The sequence below is a fragment of the Sceloporus occidentalis genome, unplaced genomic scaffold, assembly GCF_023333645.1.
Source record: "Sceloporus occidentalis isolate IW3139 unplaced genomic scaffold, rSceOcc1.0.p SCAF_291, whole genome shotgun sequence".
NCBI lineage: Eukaryota > Metazoa > Chordata > Lepidosauria > Squamata > Phrynosomatidae > Sceloporus > Sceloporus occidentalis.
In genome coordinates this window covers 4,860-23,982 of record NW_028317271.1, presented here as the reverse complement: position 1 = coordinate 23,982, position 19,123 = coordinate 4,860, and the positions used below count along the sequence as shown (strand labels likewise).

The 19,123-nt window shown below is 41.6% G+C and overlaps 2 protein-coding genes across 2 annotated transcripts; both read left to right on the top strand.

Moving 5' to 3' along the window:
- The first annotated feature begins 4,887 nt into the window (after positions 1 to 4,887).
- Positions 4,888 to 10,663, top strand: LOC149275387 (toxin MIT1-like). The gene is made up of 3 exons (XM_089504782.1): positions 4,888 to 4,968; positions 8,485 to 8,610; positions 10,538 to 10,663. Exons 1-3 carry the CDS (start codon positions 4,888 to 4,890, stop codon positions 10,661 to 10,663), a joined length of 333 nt encoding a protein of 110 aa, XP_089360908.1.
- Positions 10,664 to 13,528: 2,865 nt separating this feature from the next.
- On the top strand, positions 13,529 to 17,866 carry LOC149275386 (eukaryotic translation initiation factor 4E type 3-like). Its single transcript, XM_089504779.1, has 7 exons — positions 13,529 to 13,683; positions 16,426 to 16,498; positions 16,611 to 16,705; positions 17,099 to 17,159; positions 17,279 to 17,345; positions 17,495 to 17,650; positions 17,820 to 17,866. The coding sequence occupies exons 1-7, from the start codon at positions 13,529 to 13,531 to the stop codon at positions 17,864 to 17,866; spliced, it is 654 nt and encodes a 217-aa protein (XP_089360905.1).
- Positions 17,867 to 19,123: the final 1,257 nt, after the last annotated feature.

Genomic DNA, 19,123 nt, shown 5'->3' with positions numbered 1-19,123 from the left:
GATAATGCTTATTTCTATAAACCGGTTTATGGAAACGGACCCATGAATAGGTCTTTAGTTTTAAGACACGGTGAATGTTATTTCTCACACTTAAGAAAATGATTAAACAAACATTACTTATATGGAATTAACTCTCTGTCCATAACATGCCATTGGCTCCTCATACTCCATAGTGTCGGAGATAGAAGGCAGGCGTCAGTAAGTGATCTACTGTATGGTGAGTACAGTAAGTACTTTTTTTTTTTTAAGTAAGCTTTTTTTAACCAAATTGTTAAGATAATGATCGTGCAAAACGTACTTTTCATATAATTAAGGCTTGCATAACTGCTTTCTATATGTTTAAAAGACAAAGTTCAGCTCCATTCACCAACAAACCAGATCCAGTTGGTTTTCAGGTTGGAAAGCACCAGCACGGTTGCAGACCTCTTGTCATAATTATATCATTAACCATGGCCAAATGATTCAAATTCCACTGAAAATGAAGTTATGTTTCATTTAAATGAACTTTATTGTAAATCATTAGCCAATACCATGGTGACCACAAGGTGGCATGACATTCTTGCCTTCTTACTCAGTAGTCATCATGTGGCGCCTACACAGAACCAAAACTGATCACCGGTCCATGCATGTGAACTCCGTTGAACGCTATTCTTCTTTAGAAAAATAACTGCAGAATCAGTCTGGGGTCTTTTTTTTAACCCGGCCGGTGTCAGTAACCTGTGGCCAGGATTATATTAGATTTCTGGGATTCTATCACACATTATATCAGTGCTAGTCCAAACCATTTATGTAGCCCACATGATAACGAAATTGACTAAAGAGCTGCGGCGTCCGTTTACTCGAGATGGCCTGTCGACAGGACTATTACTGAAGATATTGATGAATACAAACAGTGAGCAGGAACCACAATCCGACACATGCCCATGAACCTTACATTCCCACGTTCTTCTGATGCATTTATTGAGGCAGATAGCATAAGAAATACTAACTGCAAAGGAATTTTTACAAAGCAACCTTGAGGAACATCTTTTGAATAAGCAGAAATGTATAAACACAACAAGCTAATGTAATTATCACAATGCAGGACAAAACGAACTCGATTTGTTCCGACACATTATGTATTAGAATCGTTTTGCCATCATTCATTCGCAGTAAATTCATGCGCAGTAATGCAAACCAATTGTTTATCTGGGGGCTGATTTTCAATAACCTCTATACCCAGGTATCTACGTATCGACTGCCTCCACGAGTCTATGGTGCGCAGGGCATGAAGATTTACCTGTTGCTGCGTCTAGGTGTACACGACTTAACCACCAGCTACAAACCCTGTATTATCATTATCTTTCATGTATACAGTGCCAACAATCTCAGCAGTGTTTCTGACAGTCCCTACGTTCAAAGTGTCTGACAAAACTAGAACCGACAGACTAAGGCGCACCAATACAGTAAAGTGTACCTGGCTCAGAAGCTTACAACGCAAATTTGTTCTCTCCTCGTGTGATACTGTTGAAACATTCTTAAAGTGGGCATGTAAAATATGGTAGGTGTATTTTTTTTACCACCATTTTACCAATATGAAGGCAATTAAGACTAAACAATTCTATTTGTACTATGAAAATCGTTCGGTAAACACTACTGCTAATAAAAGTTAGATTTTTCTCACCCATTTTAATTATCACCATTGCCTAAAAAGTATACAACTGGTGAATGGTGTTCGGATGATGTACCCGCCCGCATAAAGTCGTTGTTAGACATTTGTTTCTAGGAATTTCTAAATGTTCCTGATCAAGGACAAAATCCAAGCTTCCAAGTCCTTTAGACAGATTTATTTCTAGTGCATACAGCACTTATTGATAACAGATGGTATAACAGAAGGATGGAACCTGTGTAATGTCGTCGAGGTTTCTTGGGTGCAATAGATATATATTTGCACCCCTTTTACATCATTATTTAACATTTATAGGGGGATATTTAGATACCCCTTGTAGCATTTCAAAGAGCTCTGTCACGTGATTAAAACCCATGATCCTTGCACTCATGCTTCACCATTACATAAAACCAAGAAAATATCGATTTCTTCCAGTTGTGAATCTTTAAGTATTCAGCTACTTTCTAGCAGGTGCATTACCTGATCAATAAATACCCGATTAAGTTTGAAAAGCATAATCTATATCTTCAGGAATGCCTGAAATTGAATCAAACTGTAAGCTTGCGAGCCGAGCCCTCGTTACCCCATATACCGGCTCGTCTGTCCGTTCTACTTTCGTCAGACCCTTTGAATGTAGGGACTGTAAGGAGCGCTGCAGAATTTGTTGCCGCTATATAAATGAAAAAATAATAATAATGATCAAAAGTACCGGAAGGCTGGCTGGCAGCTCACAGACTCATGTCGTCTCTCTATGTAATAATGTATATTTGTTACGTATGTGTTAACCACCCTATTTAAATTGTAAAGGGCTGCGTAATATGTTGACGCTTAATAAATAAAAGTTAATATGGTACAGGCTTTACAGATGCATTTGATACCCCCCACAATTATAATGGCTGGTCTGTAAATCATTAAATTACAGTATGTCCGGAAAAAAATACATAAAAGAACAAACTGCTGAAGATTAGAGGGAATAAGTTCCCGTTGGATGTAAAATTTCAATTAATAAAACAACAGAGCTGCACATTTCAATAAGAACAAAGCAAACGTATCGAATTCAGACGCACTGCGTGAACATTTCAAAGTAAGGTTTGAGAGCTCTGCGCATGTTCTGGGCCAAGGACAGGGTCAGGTATTTCTTTTCTGTTGCCTTCTCTCATTATTCTGACTATCCTGTTCTCTTCGATCTTATCTGTACGCCGTGTTTGGAAGGACGTACAATACCAAGGCCGTGAAGGATAAATGCCTGTCCGTTTCAGCTCAAACAATAAGTTAACATGCGTAAGTAATCCACAAACCTAAAGAAGACGCTGACACGTGACAAATATTTCATCAGCACAATGTCACAATTTAAGTGGAATTTCGGAAAAAGAAAGAATTAAAAAAAAAAAGAGTAATCATCAGGAAATAATGTTTAAATTTTTGGACTTTTCAGAATACTTCAAATGCTATGGACTTTCAAAAACTTATTTACTAAAACATAAATTGTTTGAAAGAAATTGTCTAAATAATTCATAAATGAGGTGCCTGACGCCACTAAATAAATTCAAACAGAAGGCTGCTTGATTGGATTTGTATAAAAAAACCCTTACAAAATGCCGTGAGCCCATAATACTGTATTCATGAAAATATAAATACTTATATGTAAATATGGTGATAATTACCTGGAAAATATTCCAGAAGCTATACTTTTACTGATAATATTCCACACTCAACGAGTGTCAACTATTTCTGAGGGACCGTAAATATTCTATCGGTCAGAATCCTGTTAATGAAAATGTGTATAACGCGTACTCATACGTATATAGAGTTGAAAAGTTTGGGGTCGCAAATCGTGTCCATTAATAGGAAATGGATCAGAAACGCAGCACAGACGGGTTTAATGCTGTAAATGATTATTGTAGCTGGAAACGGCTGATTTTTACTGAGCATTTATCACTCCCGTGTTCCAATGACTCTTTATCACTCCCATCACTCCCTTGTTCCGATGGCACGTTGCGTAGGCTGATCTAAGTTTTAGGTTAAGAGGTTGATGGTTAGTTACAGCCACAAATTTACTTGTTTTCCATGAAAATAGCTCAGTGAGCCCAAGCCTTTGAACGGTAGTATATTGTGCTACTTTGATACATAAAGCCAGGTTGGTTTTAAAGTGGATTCCTTCCCAAAACCGCAAATTCCTTTTTAACAAATTCAAGCGGCCGCTGACCCTGCGGTGCTGAGGACAGCGTCCTGGCTGCCGGTGATTACAGCCGACTCTGATATCTTTCTCTACTTGCTCTGCCTTCTCGGGGTATAACATGCTTTTAGTGTTCATTCACTAACGATAGTTGAATTTGATGTAAGCCGAGTCTTTCTGACCAACTGGACTGGTCTGCCTTTACTGAAGCAACCTGACATTATTTCCCCCTTATTAATGTTATCTTAACGATAGATTGTAAGCTCCCAAGAGCAGGACCCTCTTCTCCTTCTATACCAGTACATTTTACGTCTGTTAATGTTATTGTCATTTTAAATCATCTTTGTTGAACATTGTCACTGTCCGCTGTTGCGACAGCACTGCGGAGTCCGCCGGCGCAATATAAAGATATCATTTTCAGGAAATACATAGGTTACAAAAATAAACCAGGAAATTTTATTTTTCTATGGGAAACCTGGTTGCTTTCTTCTCTTCTACAAGAAAAAAAAATGGATAGAACTATTTAGTGATATATTCCTTTTTCCTTATGACCCTGCCCGGTGGGAGTATAGAATGTTGTCATTAATTGTTGTGTTACAATGTATACTCCCAATAGCCTAATGTATGCAAATGAGTTTCATAACCAAGCTAAGCATTGAGTCACTGCCAACAGGTGCGTCAAAGGGTTAAATGATGGCAGCAGCCGGTGTGTTGCGGTATCACGGGCTTTACTGTTTCTTTGAAGGATGACAGTAGGAGGTTTTACTTTCTCTCCGTCTCGCTGGCATCATCTCCCAGGGTCCGTGCTGAAGCGGAGACTGCAGTGACCTCGTCATGTTGCTCTCCTCCTGTGCTGGGCGTGGGTCCCCCGCATACCTTGATTGGCACCTGTATACCCGCTATGTGTGAGTCACGGTGCCAGCCCTCCCCTCTTATGGGTTTATAACGGCTCTCGGGGGAGCACGGAGCTCACTTCTTCCCGCACACCCAGGGACTTTCTGCTTTCCCCCCTCCGCCGTCTCACGTCCCACGCGGAGCCGCTTGTGTCTCGCCTGCCTTCATTATGAGGAACGTGCCGTGTGTGTGGCTTCTCCTGGGCGCCCTCCTGCTCCCGGCGGTCGCGGAGCCCGCGGTCATCACTGGGGTGAGTGAGCTCTCTGAGGTACTCAGCTGGCGCGGCCGCTGGCTGTTTCCCTCATCACGTGACACAGAGAGGGGCGCGAGGGCACTAACATTGGCTGACCCGTGTGGTCTGGCGGGAGCATTTCCCGCTTTCTTATTACAGCAATTCAAGATGTCCTCTTCCTCCAAAAAGAGTACAATAATCCCAATACACAGCGAAAAATGCGCTTATAAATAGGAGACAGTTTATATATACTGATATTAATTGTATCCATTAATTAATTATATAGTAACGATCCTTAACGTTATTTTAATATAAACGCCATTTGGTGTGAGGCAGGGCTTTGTGAGGTTTATATGGGAACCTTGGGCTGTAATGTGGGCTTGTTGAAGCTTTATATCTGGGGCAGTTGGTGTCAAAATGTTCCATGACCTGGACTAGAACAGTTGAAGTCAAAAGTCAAGCCATTCCATTCTTGTTTTTTTTTTATCTGTTACTCTGATAGTTGATGTCAAACAAACTGTCATTAAAATACATTATTAAAATGGTGACCCTGAGACTCTTCGGGGTATTAATCCTGTAATAGCCCCTCACAAGGATGCAGATGTAGTTGCCCGCAAATGGTTCTAATAGCCGTCCTTATAAAACGTGGCAGGAGGTAAATATATTCTGTATAAAGTCACCTGTATTCAAGCAGGGATTTAAACCGTGATACAGCAGTGAGAAAAGCACCAGTTGGGATGCTCAGATATCATTAAATCAGAGGAGAATATAAAGAGACCCTTGGAATCTATGCATTCACCCTAATACCCCGACATGGGGCAATAACTGACAGGGTTTGATGATGAGCATCCACGGGCTTCGCCTCTGGTATGTTGTGTTGATGAGGTTATAACTAAACCCATCGGCTGCGTTTACTAAAAGTCACATATATTTTTGGGGTGTTTTCACAAACTTTTTAATGTTATTTCTCAAATCTTTGGGGTTTTCCTGGTTTATGGATAGTGGGCAGCGTTCCCGTTTGGGAGGTCGTGGGACTAAACTTCCGTGTCTTCGCGGTTTCTGGTCCCAGGATATAAGTAACAAATCTCACCGTAAATACACTGAACTTAGACAAACATCAGGTTCATTTTTTGTTATCTTGGCCCCTTTTTCACCGAACTGTGTTTACGGAAGACAACGCCGCCGATTGCCTTTAAGACCCCCCTTTCCTTCTCTGATGTTACCTTTCTATTCTATATTAATAATAACCACTTCTTCTGCTCGTCACCTTGTTCCAGACAACATCATGAACACGTTTTGAATGATACTTTGACTGTCTAATATTATTGCTTGTAAATAATACTTTTACAAGGTGGGTAGTAAGTGGAACAGCCTCCCAGTAGAAGTGTTAGAGGCTACTACAGTGAGGGTATTTTTTTTTAAACAAAGCTTATTCCAAAAACAACAAAGGCAACATTCTGTATAATTACAGCAGCAAACAGAAAAAAAAAATACATCCTTCACATAAATACAAGATATTTACAGAATTACAGGAGGGACGTTTATTTCAAAAGGAGGAAAAATAAAGAGGCCAGAATCTAACACTAGAGGGTCAGGTGGAATGGAAGGAAGTTTTACTTTATGGAGAGGGTGGTAGAAAAGTGGACCAGCTTCCCAGCAGAAGTGGTAGAGGGTAATACAGTGAGGGGATTTAAACATGCATGGGATAGACATACGGCTCCTGAATCTAAGACGAGACCAGCCACTGCCGGCAGGTTCTATGTTTCTAATAAGCTGCTTATGTTTAACCAACATAAACTTATTGGAATTAAATTATTTTCAGAAGATTTCAGTCGTTCTCAGAACTTTTGGAATAATTTTAAATGGCGATTTGGGTTCTGTTCTTTCGGATTTAGAATTTTTTTTAGGTTTTCCCTGTATTTTCTAAGAACAGAAATGATGTAATTAACAGATACTACGGGCTCCGATTTGACAAGAAGCCTCATGTCTTATAGATTACACAATATGCATTAAATATTGGCAACTTTCATAAGTCTGGAGATTGTTTATGTAACATCCCAGTTCTAGTAGAAAACGTCTTCCAAAATGTCCTTTTCCTGCCAGTCATTCCGTGTATTAAACATATACTCGGTATACAGCCTCTAGCGTGTCAGCAGACATTTGACCCCAAACTTTTGAACGTTACTGTAGGTCTTAATGGTTAAAGAAGACTTCGAAGAGGTCACTCTTATAAAAAATCCTCAGTTTCTATGAAGTCGTTCTAGCCGGTCTTACGTTTTTCAGACGAACCATCTTAATAATATTTCAAAGTGTTGATTATGTAAAAAAATATATTAACCATATGTTCTAATTCATTGTTTTGCAAATATTAAAATAAAAAACAACATTTATTTTAAAAAAATTCCAATGCTCGTAATTTACCCAATCTGGTTTTCCTGTCACAAATTATTAGGGTTTTTTTGTGGCCATATGGATATCAGCCAAAAGTCTGTAATTTTAAAAACTGCGTGTTTTTTAAACTTATGAAAGAAAAAGAGAAGACTTCTGGGAACTTCATAGGGGGGAAAAATAGTTAACCCTTCATATTACATTCTGTGGGAAAGGTGAAAGTTGCTGGCCGGGGTTGAGTCACTGATTTTTAATGCAACTTTTTTTTTTCAGGTATGCAAAGCAATTCTTTTACATAACAGGAAATCAGATCGGGAAATCGGTTCATTAATATACTAAACCGGATAATGAACATTGCAGAAAAGCGGTGTGTGCGTTAGCCGCTTTACTCAATGCCATTGCTGAGATCCGAATGTAGCGCTGTGATTATTGGGGATGTAATTTAAAGTCTTATCATATCTTTAACCATTATAGGACTTTAAAAGGTTATAAATATTTATAGACAGTGACAGTGTTGGTAAAAGCCAAAATCCTGTGTAGCAAATCACAATAAAATGTGTCTTTTATAATTAATATTAGCATTAAAAACATAATAATAATAATAAAGAACTTGGTAGAAGATATGTAATGAGCAGGGCATCCACCTATATTAACAGAAATGTATATTATATATACAGTATATATATATATATATATAAATAGACCTTTTCTCATTTATCTGCAATATATCAATGGTCAAAACTTGTATAAAAATAGATGAAAAATAAATATTAATTATGGTCCCTCATATCAAATGAGCATTTGATTTAACTTTATTATCTTTGAACATTGAAGAAATTATATACGTTTTCTTATTTTAATAATAATAATATACCTTTAAAGTCAAAGCAGTGATCTTTTATTAAAATATTTAACCACATGCATTTATTTCTTTAAAATTGTAAGGAAATACCACAGAAAGTGTTATTAAAAAAAATAAAATAATAAAACGGTGTTGGAACACATCATTTTTGGTCACATGATACTTTGAGAATTATTAATCGCATCTGGGTCTCACCAAATAGCATTGAATGAGAAGTTTCTCATCTCTCTAGCATTCTGGTATTGGTGCTGAATAATGAAATAATTGTTCTTGTTCGTTGACAGGCTTGCGAGAAGGACCAGCAATGTGGAGGAGGGATGTGCTGCGCTATAAGCATTTGGATAAGAAGCTTACGGATGTGCACCCCTCTGGGGAATGAAGGCGAGGACTGTCATCCATTAAGCCACAAAGTCAGTATTCTGCAGTATCTTCGTGTCCTTACTGTTGCTGTATGTATAGTAGATACAGGGCAGCCATGAGGGTTTTAGGGTCCTAGGCCAATATTAATATGCACAAGTATTTAAAAACTGAACTACTGTTCAAAAGTTTGGGGTCACTGAGCGTTTTTCTTGGAAAACCAGGACCTTTCTCGCTGTAACATAATTGCAAAATGGTTTTCTAACCATCCATTAGCCTTTTAAACTTAAACTTGGATCAGCGAACACAATGTGCCATTGGAACCCAGGAGTGATGGGAGTGATAAAGGGCCATTGGAACACAGGAGTAATATAGAGCCATTGGAACACAGGAGTGATAAAGAGCCATTGGAACACAGGAGTGATGGGAGTGATAAAGGGCCATTGGAACACAGGAGCGATGGGAGTGATAAAGGGCCATTGGAACATAAGAGTGATGGGAGTGATAAAGGGCCATTGGAACACAGGAGCGATGGGAGTGATAAAGGGCCATTGGAACATAAGAGTGATGGGAGTGATAAAGGGCCATTGGAACACAGGAGTGATGGGAGTGATAAAGGGCCATTGGCACAAAGGAGTGATGGGAGTGATAAAGGGCCATTGGAACACAGGAGTGATAAAGAGCCATTGGAACACAGGATGGGAGTGATAAAGGGCCTCTGTACACCTATGAGTATATTCCATTAAAAATCCAGATACAATAGTCATTTACAACATTAACCCCGTCTGCGCTGGATTTCTGATCCATTTCATGTTATTTTAATGGACCAAACTTACTTTATCCAGCACAAGATCGTTTGGATAATAGATTTCATTTACATGTCAATATCATTGTGACCAAGCTGGGGTATTTCCAGCATTTTTCTTATGCTCACATTGATTTGCTAATGTAAATGTTACACTAAACAAGTAAAAATAAATATCATCGTTACTATTGAAGCATAAATGTGTAAAATGCAATGCAATATTTATCTAAATTAACAAAAAATGTTTTACGTTATTTTGGTGGCAGAGTTTATGATAATAATTGTAAATGATAATATCTATCTTGTGATCTGTTGATTAATAAGTAATGAAATTATGCTAATAATAAAAGAAAATCCCCTAAAAGTACTTCAGAGGCCGTCTCCTGCTCTGAAATCAATCAAATGATTTAAAAGGGGATGTGAATAATCAGAAATGTTATTGTTTACTATAATACAGGCTTACAGTCAAGATAACAAATTGATCTTTTATTCTAATAAGTAAAAATGCATACAATTATCACTCATGGGGAATCGTTATCCTTTGATGTCCCTGATGGAAGCTCGCCAACATAGGTTACATAAGATTATGTGAGATCTAATATGTATCAGTTATGAGGGGGTCAAGAAAGGGGGATTTCAGGCCCTAATGTAGCCCAGTACCAGCGACTTCCTACAATTCATTCAATCGATTTAGAAACTACTAGAGCGAGCACTACATTGTCGTCTTATTCCAGAATAGGTTGGCCCCCTGGTGGCAACATTAGGTGTTGCTGCCCTTTTTTTTGCTGCTTACCAGTCTTGATGAACCCCAACTATGTAGAGACTTTGTTAGGTTGCCCCTTTTGCCCCGTCATTAACCCACCCCAGAAAACATTGGGCCGGAATCTACTTCTGGATGTATAATGAATGGAGGTGACAAGAAAGATGCAACTACTTGGATTGTGAGTTGGGGCACCAATGGAGTATCAGCTTGTGAGCCCGGCGCTCTTCACAAAATACGGCAGCTCGTCTTAGTCTTTCAAGTCTACTTTTGTCAGACCCTTTAAGCTTCTAGACTGTAAGAAGCTCTGCGGGAACTCTTGGCGCTATACTGTCTAAATAAAAGAATAATAATACTTGGTTACAAGAACTATATTATTTGACAATATGTAACAGGTTTTTTTTTTCCCTATCAGGTGCCATTTTTTGGGAAGCGGTTGCACCATACCTGCCCGTGTCTTCCAAATCTCACCTGTACAAAACTGGACGAAACCAGATACAAGTGCCTACCGTATCTAAAGAACAAAGAATTTTATTTTTAACGACGCATGACGATAACCCCAATTCTAGGAGGTGTAACTGTGAAGGATGTGTTTAATGTCACAGCCGAGTATTTAGAAAGAATTCTCTTTGCTTAATAGACATCCAGTTTCAAACATTTTAGAGAGCGTAAGTATTTTACAACGTGTCAGGTAATAAAACTGACGCAGCACGACACGTTCTGGTACTATTGGTATCGCTTGACACGTCCCAACGTATATCTTTATTTATTTTGCTAGGCTCTGGTGCCGAGAACTTCTCCCATCCAACCATCTAGAAGAGGGAAAGCTTTCAGACATGATGGGAGGATCATTTACTATTATTATCTCTGATTAACGTAGCAAAGATTTTCAGAATTATATTATTATTATATTCGTATAATATTGGCCAATGCCAATATTGGAGAATGCGAGTTACATGTGTTATTAAAAGTATAGCAGAAACACAAATTATGGAGGACATGATGATTTATTAATTAGTGATAAGATTTTCATGTGACTTCTGCAGATAATGTAACCATTCTGGAAAATGTTCTTACAGAATCATTCAATCAATAAATAATCATATATATAATATATATTAAAAAAATATTTATATATAAATAAAAATATTTGTTTAAAATTATTTATATATATTTATACAGGGACACGTTTAATTGCATAATCAACATACTGCTCGGTCAAAAACTGCCCCGTACCATGTAGAATTCATAGATCTCTCCTTTCAAACGGCTGATTTGATATCTAATTTAAGAGCCATTTCTTCTCGCGTTTCAGAGCACTTCACGGTAAATCATTCTCCGCACTTTGAGTGCGTTTTTGGAAACCAAGTGCGATTGCTACGTTGTATTAAGTGTTATAAAGTAGCTATAGAGTAAAAATGTTACAGAGTTGTCGTGACTCTTATCTTTTTTGCCTTTCTGAAAAGATTCCTAAATTTTAAAGTGGCAGAAAACCTCTTCTGCAATCACCATAGATTGGAAACCACATAGATTATTCTGTAATCTGTTACAGTTTAAATTATTGTACCATTAAATAAGTATTTATTTTATTTATACGGCAAATAACTCCATGTTGGTTTACTAAATTATAATGAATTCATGTATTTTTGTTAAGAAAAAAGTTGTCTGTACTGCTCTGTATTATGTCTGTATTTATATGACGTGTAATAATTCTGTATCAGAATAACGACATCGTCACTTGATTTGTTTGTGTTTTAGATACCTATTTTGTCATAGAAGCGAACCCTGGTTATTTTGTAATAAAGCTGATTTAATAAGCAATAGCCTTCTGGCATAGGTGGTAGAAGGGGACGCATTAAGTGTGGGGGGTAAATATTGTCTAATGTGGCTACCTGTGGCCCTGGCCCTAAACTACTCTGTTACACAAAATGCACTAAAGCATAAAATATATGTCCTTCTGGGCTGGAAATTGCCTTTTTTGGATGGAGGCTGCTGTACATGGCGAGGAGGAGCCTTCTGTGCCCTTAGTTCCATACATTTACAGATCTTATTGTATGGAACGCATTACTACGAAGAAATGTGACCTTGATGAGTTCTCTGGGTTCTTGCTGTCGGAAGACAGGATTTCTTCTGAGTTCTTTTCTATTAACCTTCGGTCCATCCATTTAGTTAAACGCTCACTATTTGCAAGCTCAAGGTTTTCCTATACAGGAGTCAGAGACAGAATCACACATACCGTACGCGTTCGTCACGGCAGAACAATCTACCGACTGGCGTTCCTGGTAATATTAAAACGGTTACATAATGACTTAGAATACGGATTCTTGGAAGCCTTAACCCTTTTGTTGACTTCTTTAATATTAATATATATTTGTAGAGAGGGCCTCCTCGGGTCACCTTCCCCAACTAAAGACAAAGAACAAAGATTGATTGATTTATCTCAAAGAATATTAGTCACTTCAGTTACTCTCCTAGATACAGCGCTATATGCCGATAGGTTCAGGATCTACCAAAGACTTATAGGCATGGACTGATGAGTGCACCTAATCAATACATAGAGACCAGGGCTGTAGATTCAATGGGGCAAGAGGGGGCGAGCTTCCGAGTCACCCACCACACTGCCGTACCCGGGAACGTTATCAGATGCGGGCAGGAAGTCACAGGAAACCCAGGGAATGGGTGGGGAGAGGGGCGTGTCCCGGAGTCTCTGGGGCGGGTATGTACGCAGAGGTACTCACTTATTTAGTTACCCAAGTCTGTCTTATTATAGATATATATCATCCCAGGCTATAGGTACCCCGGGGAGGTTCCATAGAGGCCTTGGTATCATTCCAAATTATGGAAGTGTCCGCCGCATATGATAATTACATTTAGGATGACACTGTTTTTATTAGATTTGCAGCAGTTTTGTACTGAAATACACCACGTCATTTTTGGAAGGTTTACATTTTAAATATAACGCCTACTGAATTAATCAGATAATTGAAAGAAGGGAAGTGGAACAGCCTCCCAGCAGAAGTGGTAGAGGTTAGTACAGTGAGGAGATTTAAACACGCATGGGATAGACATACTGCTCCTGAATCTTGACGGATTGTAAAGTAAAAATAGTTTATGAAATATAATGAATTTAAGAGGTTCTATGGGGCGCTGTGAGCAATGGCTACCACAGATGGCCAGTTCATTTGAGGTTAATCTGGACCAGAGTCCTAACGGGACAAAAGGAATGGGGAAATGAGTGACGTCAGAGGCTCCGTCCAATAAGAAGGAGTTATCTGAAGGCCAGAGATGGAGCGTGCGTGGTTGCCATAGCAGCGGACGACGTGTCGTGCGGCAGGTGAGTGAGTCAGCGAGGGCGGCAGTGACGATGCTCGCGGAGGCGGAGCCTAAGCGGCGCGTCCACAGGAAGATGGCGCTCCCCGCGGGTCCGGACCGGCGGCCGAAAAGCGACCCTGAGGACCAGCTCCACCTCAACCACCGGGAGCTGGACGAGCTCGGCCTGCCCCCGGACACCGGCTCGGACGGAATACCGCTTCACTCGCCCTGGACCTTCTGGCTGGACAGGTAATCAATGGAGCCGGGCGGGAATGAGCCCCCGGTATGGCGGCCGCTGTCACTGTGTAATTCCCGGTGCCCCTCATACCCCCACCTAGTGCCTTTTCAGTGCATTGTTGTCATTAATCCCGTGTTAGCCGGCTGTGTGGGGTTCTTACCCCTCCACTGACACAGCTCTGCCATGGCTGTATATTGCCCCTTCTCCCTGACCCAGGCTTTGTGTATATACTCCATATATACCGCCCACTGGTAATACCCCAGCCCCATCTACCCCGCCATGTCCAGATGCCTCCCCCTAGCTGTTCATTCTCTTACCCCATCCCCCAAATTGCTGTAGGTTTCCTGTTCTTCCCATCTCTGTGTCTTGCCCCTCGCCTGTGTTTTGCTCTTCAGCCCCTCCATTCCCGTGTATGCCCCACAGAATACAATAAGTAGGATTATCTGATGGGGTATCTATACAATAACCCTGCATGAGCTCCTTGCCTGTGATTTTTCAATGTAGCACTTGGAGGAGAGACATGATGAAAATACTTTCAGGGGTTTAATAGACAGCCTAGAATGGGAGGGTCAGAGGCTTAGCTGATAGGAAGGTAGATAAGTGGAACTGCCTCACAGCAGAGGTGGTAGAGAGTAATACCGCGAGCTGATTTAAGCATGCATGGGATACAGCTCCTGAATCTAAGACGAGACCAGCTACTGATTAATCAAAAGCAAGAAGACTGATCTGCCGGCAAGTTCTATGTTTAGGTTTCTGTGAATAGATCTCGGTGGAATGTTCCGGATGCAATGATCTGTGCTGGACGGTTCCCTCTGCGCACCTGGCTTATTTACTCGGTCAGTTTGTGTTCCCGCTGGTACGTAGATGAGAGCAGAATTGATTAATAGCCTCCATCGGATAGCAGACGCCGACGTGAAACGTCAATGAAGAGAACCTGCGATTCCACGAGCCTGATGTCGGGCTCAACGACCCGGAGAAAGAGAGAACCATTGATCAGGACCTGCGTGAGACACAAATACATCGCTCGTCCGTCTGTCACTCTAGGACAGAGGTGTCCAACCTGTGGCCCTCCAGCTGCTGCAGGACTACATTTCCCACAATGCTCTTTCAGTAAGTGGCTGGCTGAGAAGGATGGGAGATGTAGTCCTGCGGCAGCTGGAGGGCCGCAGGTTGGACACCCCTGTTCTAGGAGAACCATGAAAGGTGTAGAAGGTTACGGACAGTGCGAGGATCGTTTAGTTAAATCCGTGCAGAGCCGGCCTTAGGCGTTGTGGCGCCCTGTGCGGACTACTCCTCTGGCGCCCCCCCCCCTCTGCCCCTTCAAACTACTCCCTCTCTCTACCCCTTCAAACTACCTCTGTCCCTTCAAACTACACCCCCCCGCCACTTCAAACTACACCCCCCCTTCAAACTACTCCCCCCCCTTTCCCCCTTCAAACTACCCCCCCCCCCCACACTTACCTTGTTGCCGGAGTCCTGCGGTGAGAGCGGGAGGCATCCGTCTTCTCGCTCTGCCGGCATTTCATGTTGAGCGCCGGCACAGTGACGGAGTCACGGAGAGTAAGGGGCGCCGAGCGGTTGCTGAGAACTTCACGAGCAACCGCTCGGAGCCCCTGACCAGGACTTGGATTAAAGCATCGTTTTTTTTCTTTAAAACTTTATTTAACATGAATGATGTTAAATAAAGTTTAAAAAAAAAAAACGATGCTTTAATCTAAGTCCCGGTCAGGCGCCCCTGCAACCATGGCGCCCTGTGCGGTCGCACAGGTCGCACACCCCTAAGGCCGGCCCTGAATCCGTGAATCAGGATTCCGGTGGTTAATGATGGTTTCTCTCTAATAGCATTAAGCGCTGAGACGAGTAGAGTTACCGGAATAACGTGATGTATTAAGGGCTCCGACGACACTCTGTATTTAGCCATTCGTGCCCCGAGCCTCTTCTGCGATTAACATAACCAGCCGTGGCCATGCTGTCTAACACTGACTGCTTGCGTGTTACATGTATGTTTGTTGCTGGGGTGAAGCCCTGGTTTTGTTTTATGTGCCGTTTGGTTCTCGTTTCACTCGTTCTTCTACTTTCCGTGGCAATTAAGTTAATTTACGCCTCATAATTAGTGTTTTAACCACTGGAATTCCACTGATGTGAAACTCTACCGGATTAAGAACTCCAGTGACTGGCGGCCAGCGATTGGTTCATGATGGACACGGATGCTTTTTTTTTCTTTTTTTCTTTTTTCATTCAGTTATTCCCAAATCGGACCATTTCAGAACCTGTTCCTTTAGGATGCAACGTTGTATCATAGATATCATAATAGTTTGGAACGTCTGCAGATCGATGTTTTTATAGCGATATATTCCACCAGCTCTGAATGTGACCCATTATGCTTTATCGCTTCTCGGAAATCCAGTTTATGGAACTCCAGCTTCTCCTGTAAATTTTTAAGGAATGTTTCTCGTCACGAGCAGACGGTGAAAAAGCTTACGTTCTGATTGGTTTCACCCTAAAGAGCTGAGTGGAGCGGCAGCTTTAAGGACTCTCCACTGCTTTACAATCACCTGACCACATCTAACAATTAACTGCTTCAGCGCTGCAAAGCAAGAGACTGCGATTTCACCCTTTGCCCCGCTACGGCGGTGGGAAAAAAAAATCGCTCCGTGTGGTTATTGACCCCCCCCGGGTTTTTATTGCCCAATGTTTTGCCTCTGGGTCCGAGCAGGTGACTCGCGTGTGATCACTTTTATCTTTGTTTACAGATCGCTTCCAGGAACAACAGCAGCAGAATGTGAATCTAACCTGAAGAAAATCTACACAGTGCATACAGTACAGGTGAGAGGGGAGACCGAGCGCAGATAACTACCCTGCTTGCCCTGATCTTATGACCCCCCCACTCCTGCGTAATTCATGTATCTGCAGCTAACGCGTCTTCTGTTATTTATAGAGTTTCTGGAGTGTGTACAACAATATTCCCCCGGTGACAAACCTGCCGCTACGATGTAGCTATCACTTAATGAGAGGGGAGAGGAAACCCCTATGGTAAGTTCTTGTTTACAGCTGCGTGCGGATTTCACTCTTCTTATGGTGTCCCTTTTTCGACGTAGCCTCTGGCTGGATTGGGTACTTTAACACCTTCTTTACCCAGGCTTTTTAGTGACCTAAGTACCATGCCTTTTTCAGCCCTCTTTATTAAGCTTCCCCTCTTCTGTGTTTGCTGAACCCACACAAATCATGAACACGTTTCCCCAGAAAAATAGGACTTTCATTTGAAACCATAGAAACGTGCAAAAAAAAAAAGGTTAAACTTTTTTCTCTAAATTTTGCCTAGAATTTCTTCTACGCAGTAGGTGCCACCGATGATCAGAGGTAGTCTACTAAGGGGAAATCTGGCATGTGTTGAATATTCAACGACCTCCCTGTTTTTAATTTTAGGGAAGAAGAATGTAACGCGAAAGGCGGCATATGGAAAATGAAAGTACTGAAGGAAAGCTCGGTAAGCGCGTTCCGTCAGAATACATAAAGACCTTGGAACCTGTGTCCTTCTGTAGGGAGAACGGTCTTAACACTGTATGTGCCGGGCCAGGGAATGTTTATCGCTCTTTCTTTCCTTAGCCTACTGTCTGGAAAGAATTGCTCTTGGCCACAATCGGGGAGCAGTTTACAGACCACTGCGCGGCCGGTAAATGGAACTTTTTGCCCTTTTGTTTTCTCTATTTTGACCTCTCATCAAAAGCCTTGTCATGCTGGGGATAAATCTCCATGCGAGAGTTCAGTGTTTTTTGTGGCTTGTTGTACAATGTTGTCTTGCGCTTTGATTCCTCTTTGTAGACGACGAAGTGATCGGTGTCAGCGTAAGCGTCCGTGATCGGGAAGATGTTCTTCAGGTTTGGAACGGAAACGCTTCTGTCGTTGGTGAAGCTACAGTGCTAGAAAAAATATACGCACTCCTGCCAAACGTCACTTTCAAAGCTGTATTTTATAAACGTGAGTATATATCTCTTAGGAGGTAAAATGGGCTAATGTGCGGCGAGACATTGTGTTCATGTGTTTTTTGGGTTCAAAGCAAGCAGTGCGTTAGAGTAGCGTCTCGCTTATGTCTAAGAAACCGTCTCTGCTCAGTCTAACTTTTCTTTCTTTTTTCCCTCCTCTGCAGCCCTGGAAGAGCATCACGCTTTTGAAGGCGGACGTTCGAGGCATTAGACCCACACTGTAGCGATTATCCGCTTCTCTAATCCTCTTGCTTACCAATAGTTCCAGTCATTGCAGGACTACTGGACTGTGAAAGGGTTAATAAGTCTGGACAGACAGCGGGCCAGGCCTGTGTTTCTTGCAGTACCACCCTGCATCTTTGTGGGTTTTTAGAATTATTTTATTTTTTTTTAAACTACTTCAGAATGGGCAATTTGGTACTCAAAGTTAGAAGAACAAAATGTTTCTTGCTTGATAAATATTAGGCAAATCTAATGCTTAGGTTTTTAATGTGCTTTTTATATATAGTTTCTCTAATACTTTGAGTGTCAGAGCGGTGCCACAGCTGAGAAGGTAATGGAACCCGTCCATCAACTTGCTCGGGCAGGCACTACCTGGACTACGAGGGTCTCCGTTGGTAGCTGTTCGGCTTTTTCTGCTGCAGGATTGTAAAAGTCCGCTGCTCTATATAATGCGATCCTTCCCAGAAGCTGATCTGTTAATGTAGTAACTCAGGGCTAACTTTTGGTCTGTATGTTCAGTTCTTCTTTACACATGGGTGCTTTTGTGATATCCCACCTGACCCCCCCCCCCCATATACATGATAATCCCCAGGGACTGGGAATAACTAGACCCATAGGGTTCCCATCTCATGTCTGTCGGTCTGCGCTGTTTTGTAAGCTTGGTGCTGTACAGCCTTTAGTAAATCATGGTAGTGTGTACCCCGGGGTGTGCGCAATCACAAGCTGCTGCTTCAGATGTCGCTGTACGTAGTGTTACATCTGTCACTTAGTGGATAAATGCTGTTTTAATACGTCGATTTATGTTTAGAAACATTCCCGTTCGAATCCGCACGAGGACTAGTTCCCCAGAATCTGATCATTGCGCTGTAATTGACCCGCGATCTAGTCCTGCACTGACCGGTCGGCACGGTTCTTCCCCGTATGGGATCGCCAGTCACCGCTCGCCCGTCGCAAGGCTTGTCGGTATCTGCCATAGACCTCCCCTCCATCACACGGCTGGAAAGGCATCGCTGTATCCGGAGCTCTTATCTTATAGATGGTTTTTGTATCTGACTTTTAACTGTTTTTATAACCTGGCAGAAAGGTGAATGGGGGGGGGGGGGGGGGTTACAAAAAATCTCCCTTTTGAGTCTCTTGAGACTTAAAATAGTTTGCCTTTCTGAAACAGTCATGGGATTGGTATTCTCACTTCCAGCACTTTCCCTGGTCATTGCAGTGGGGCAGCAGGCAGTGTATTTGTATAAAT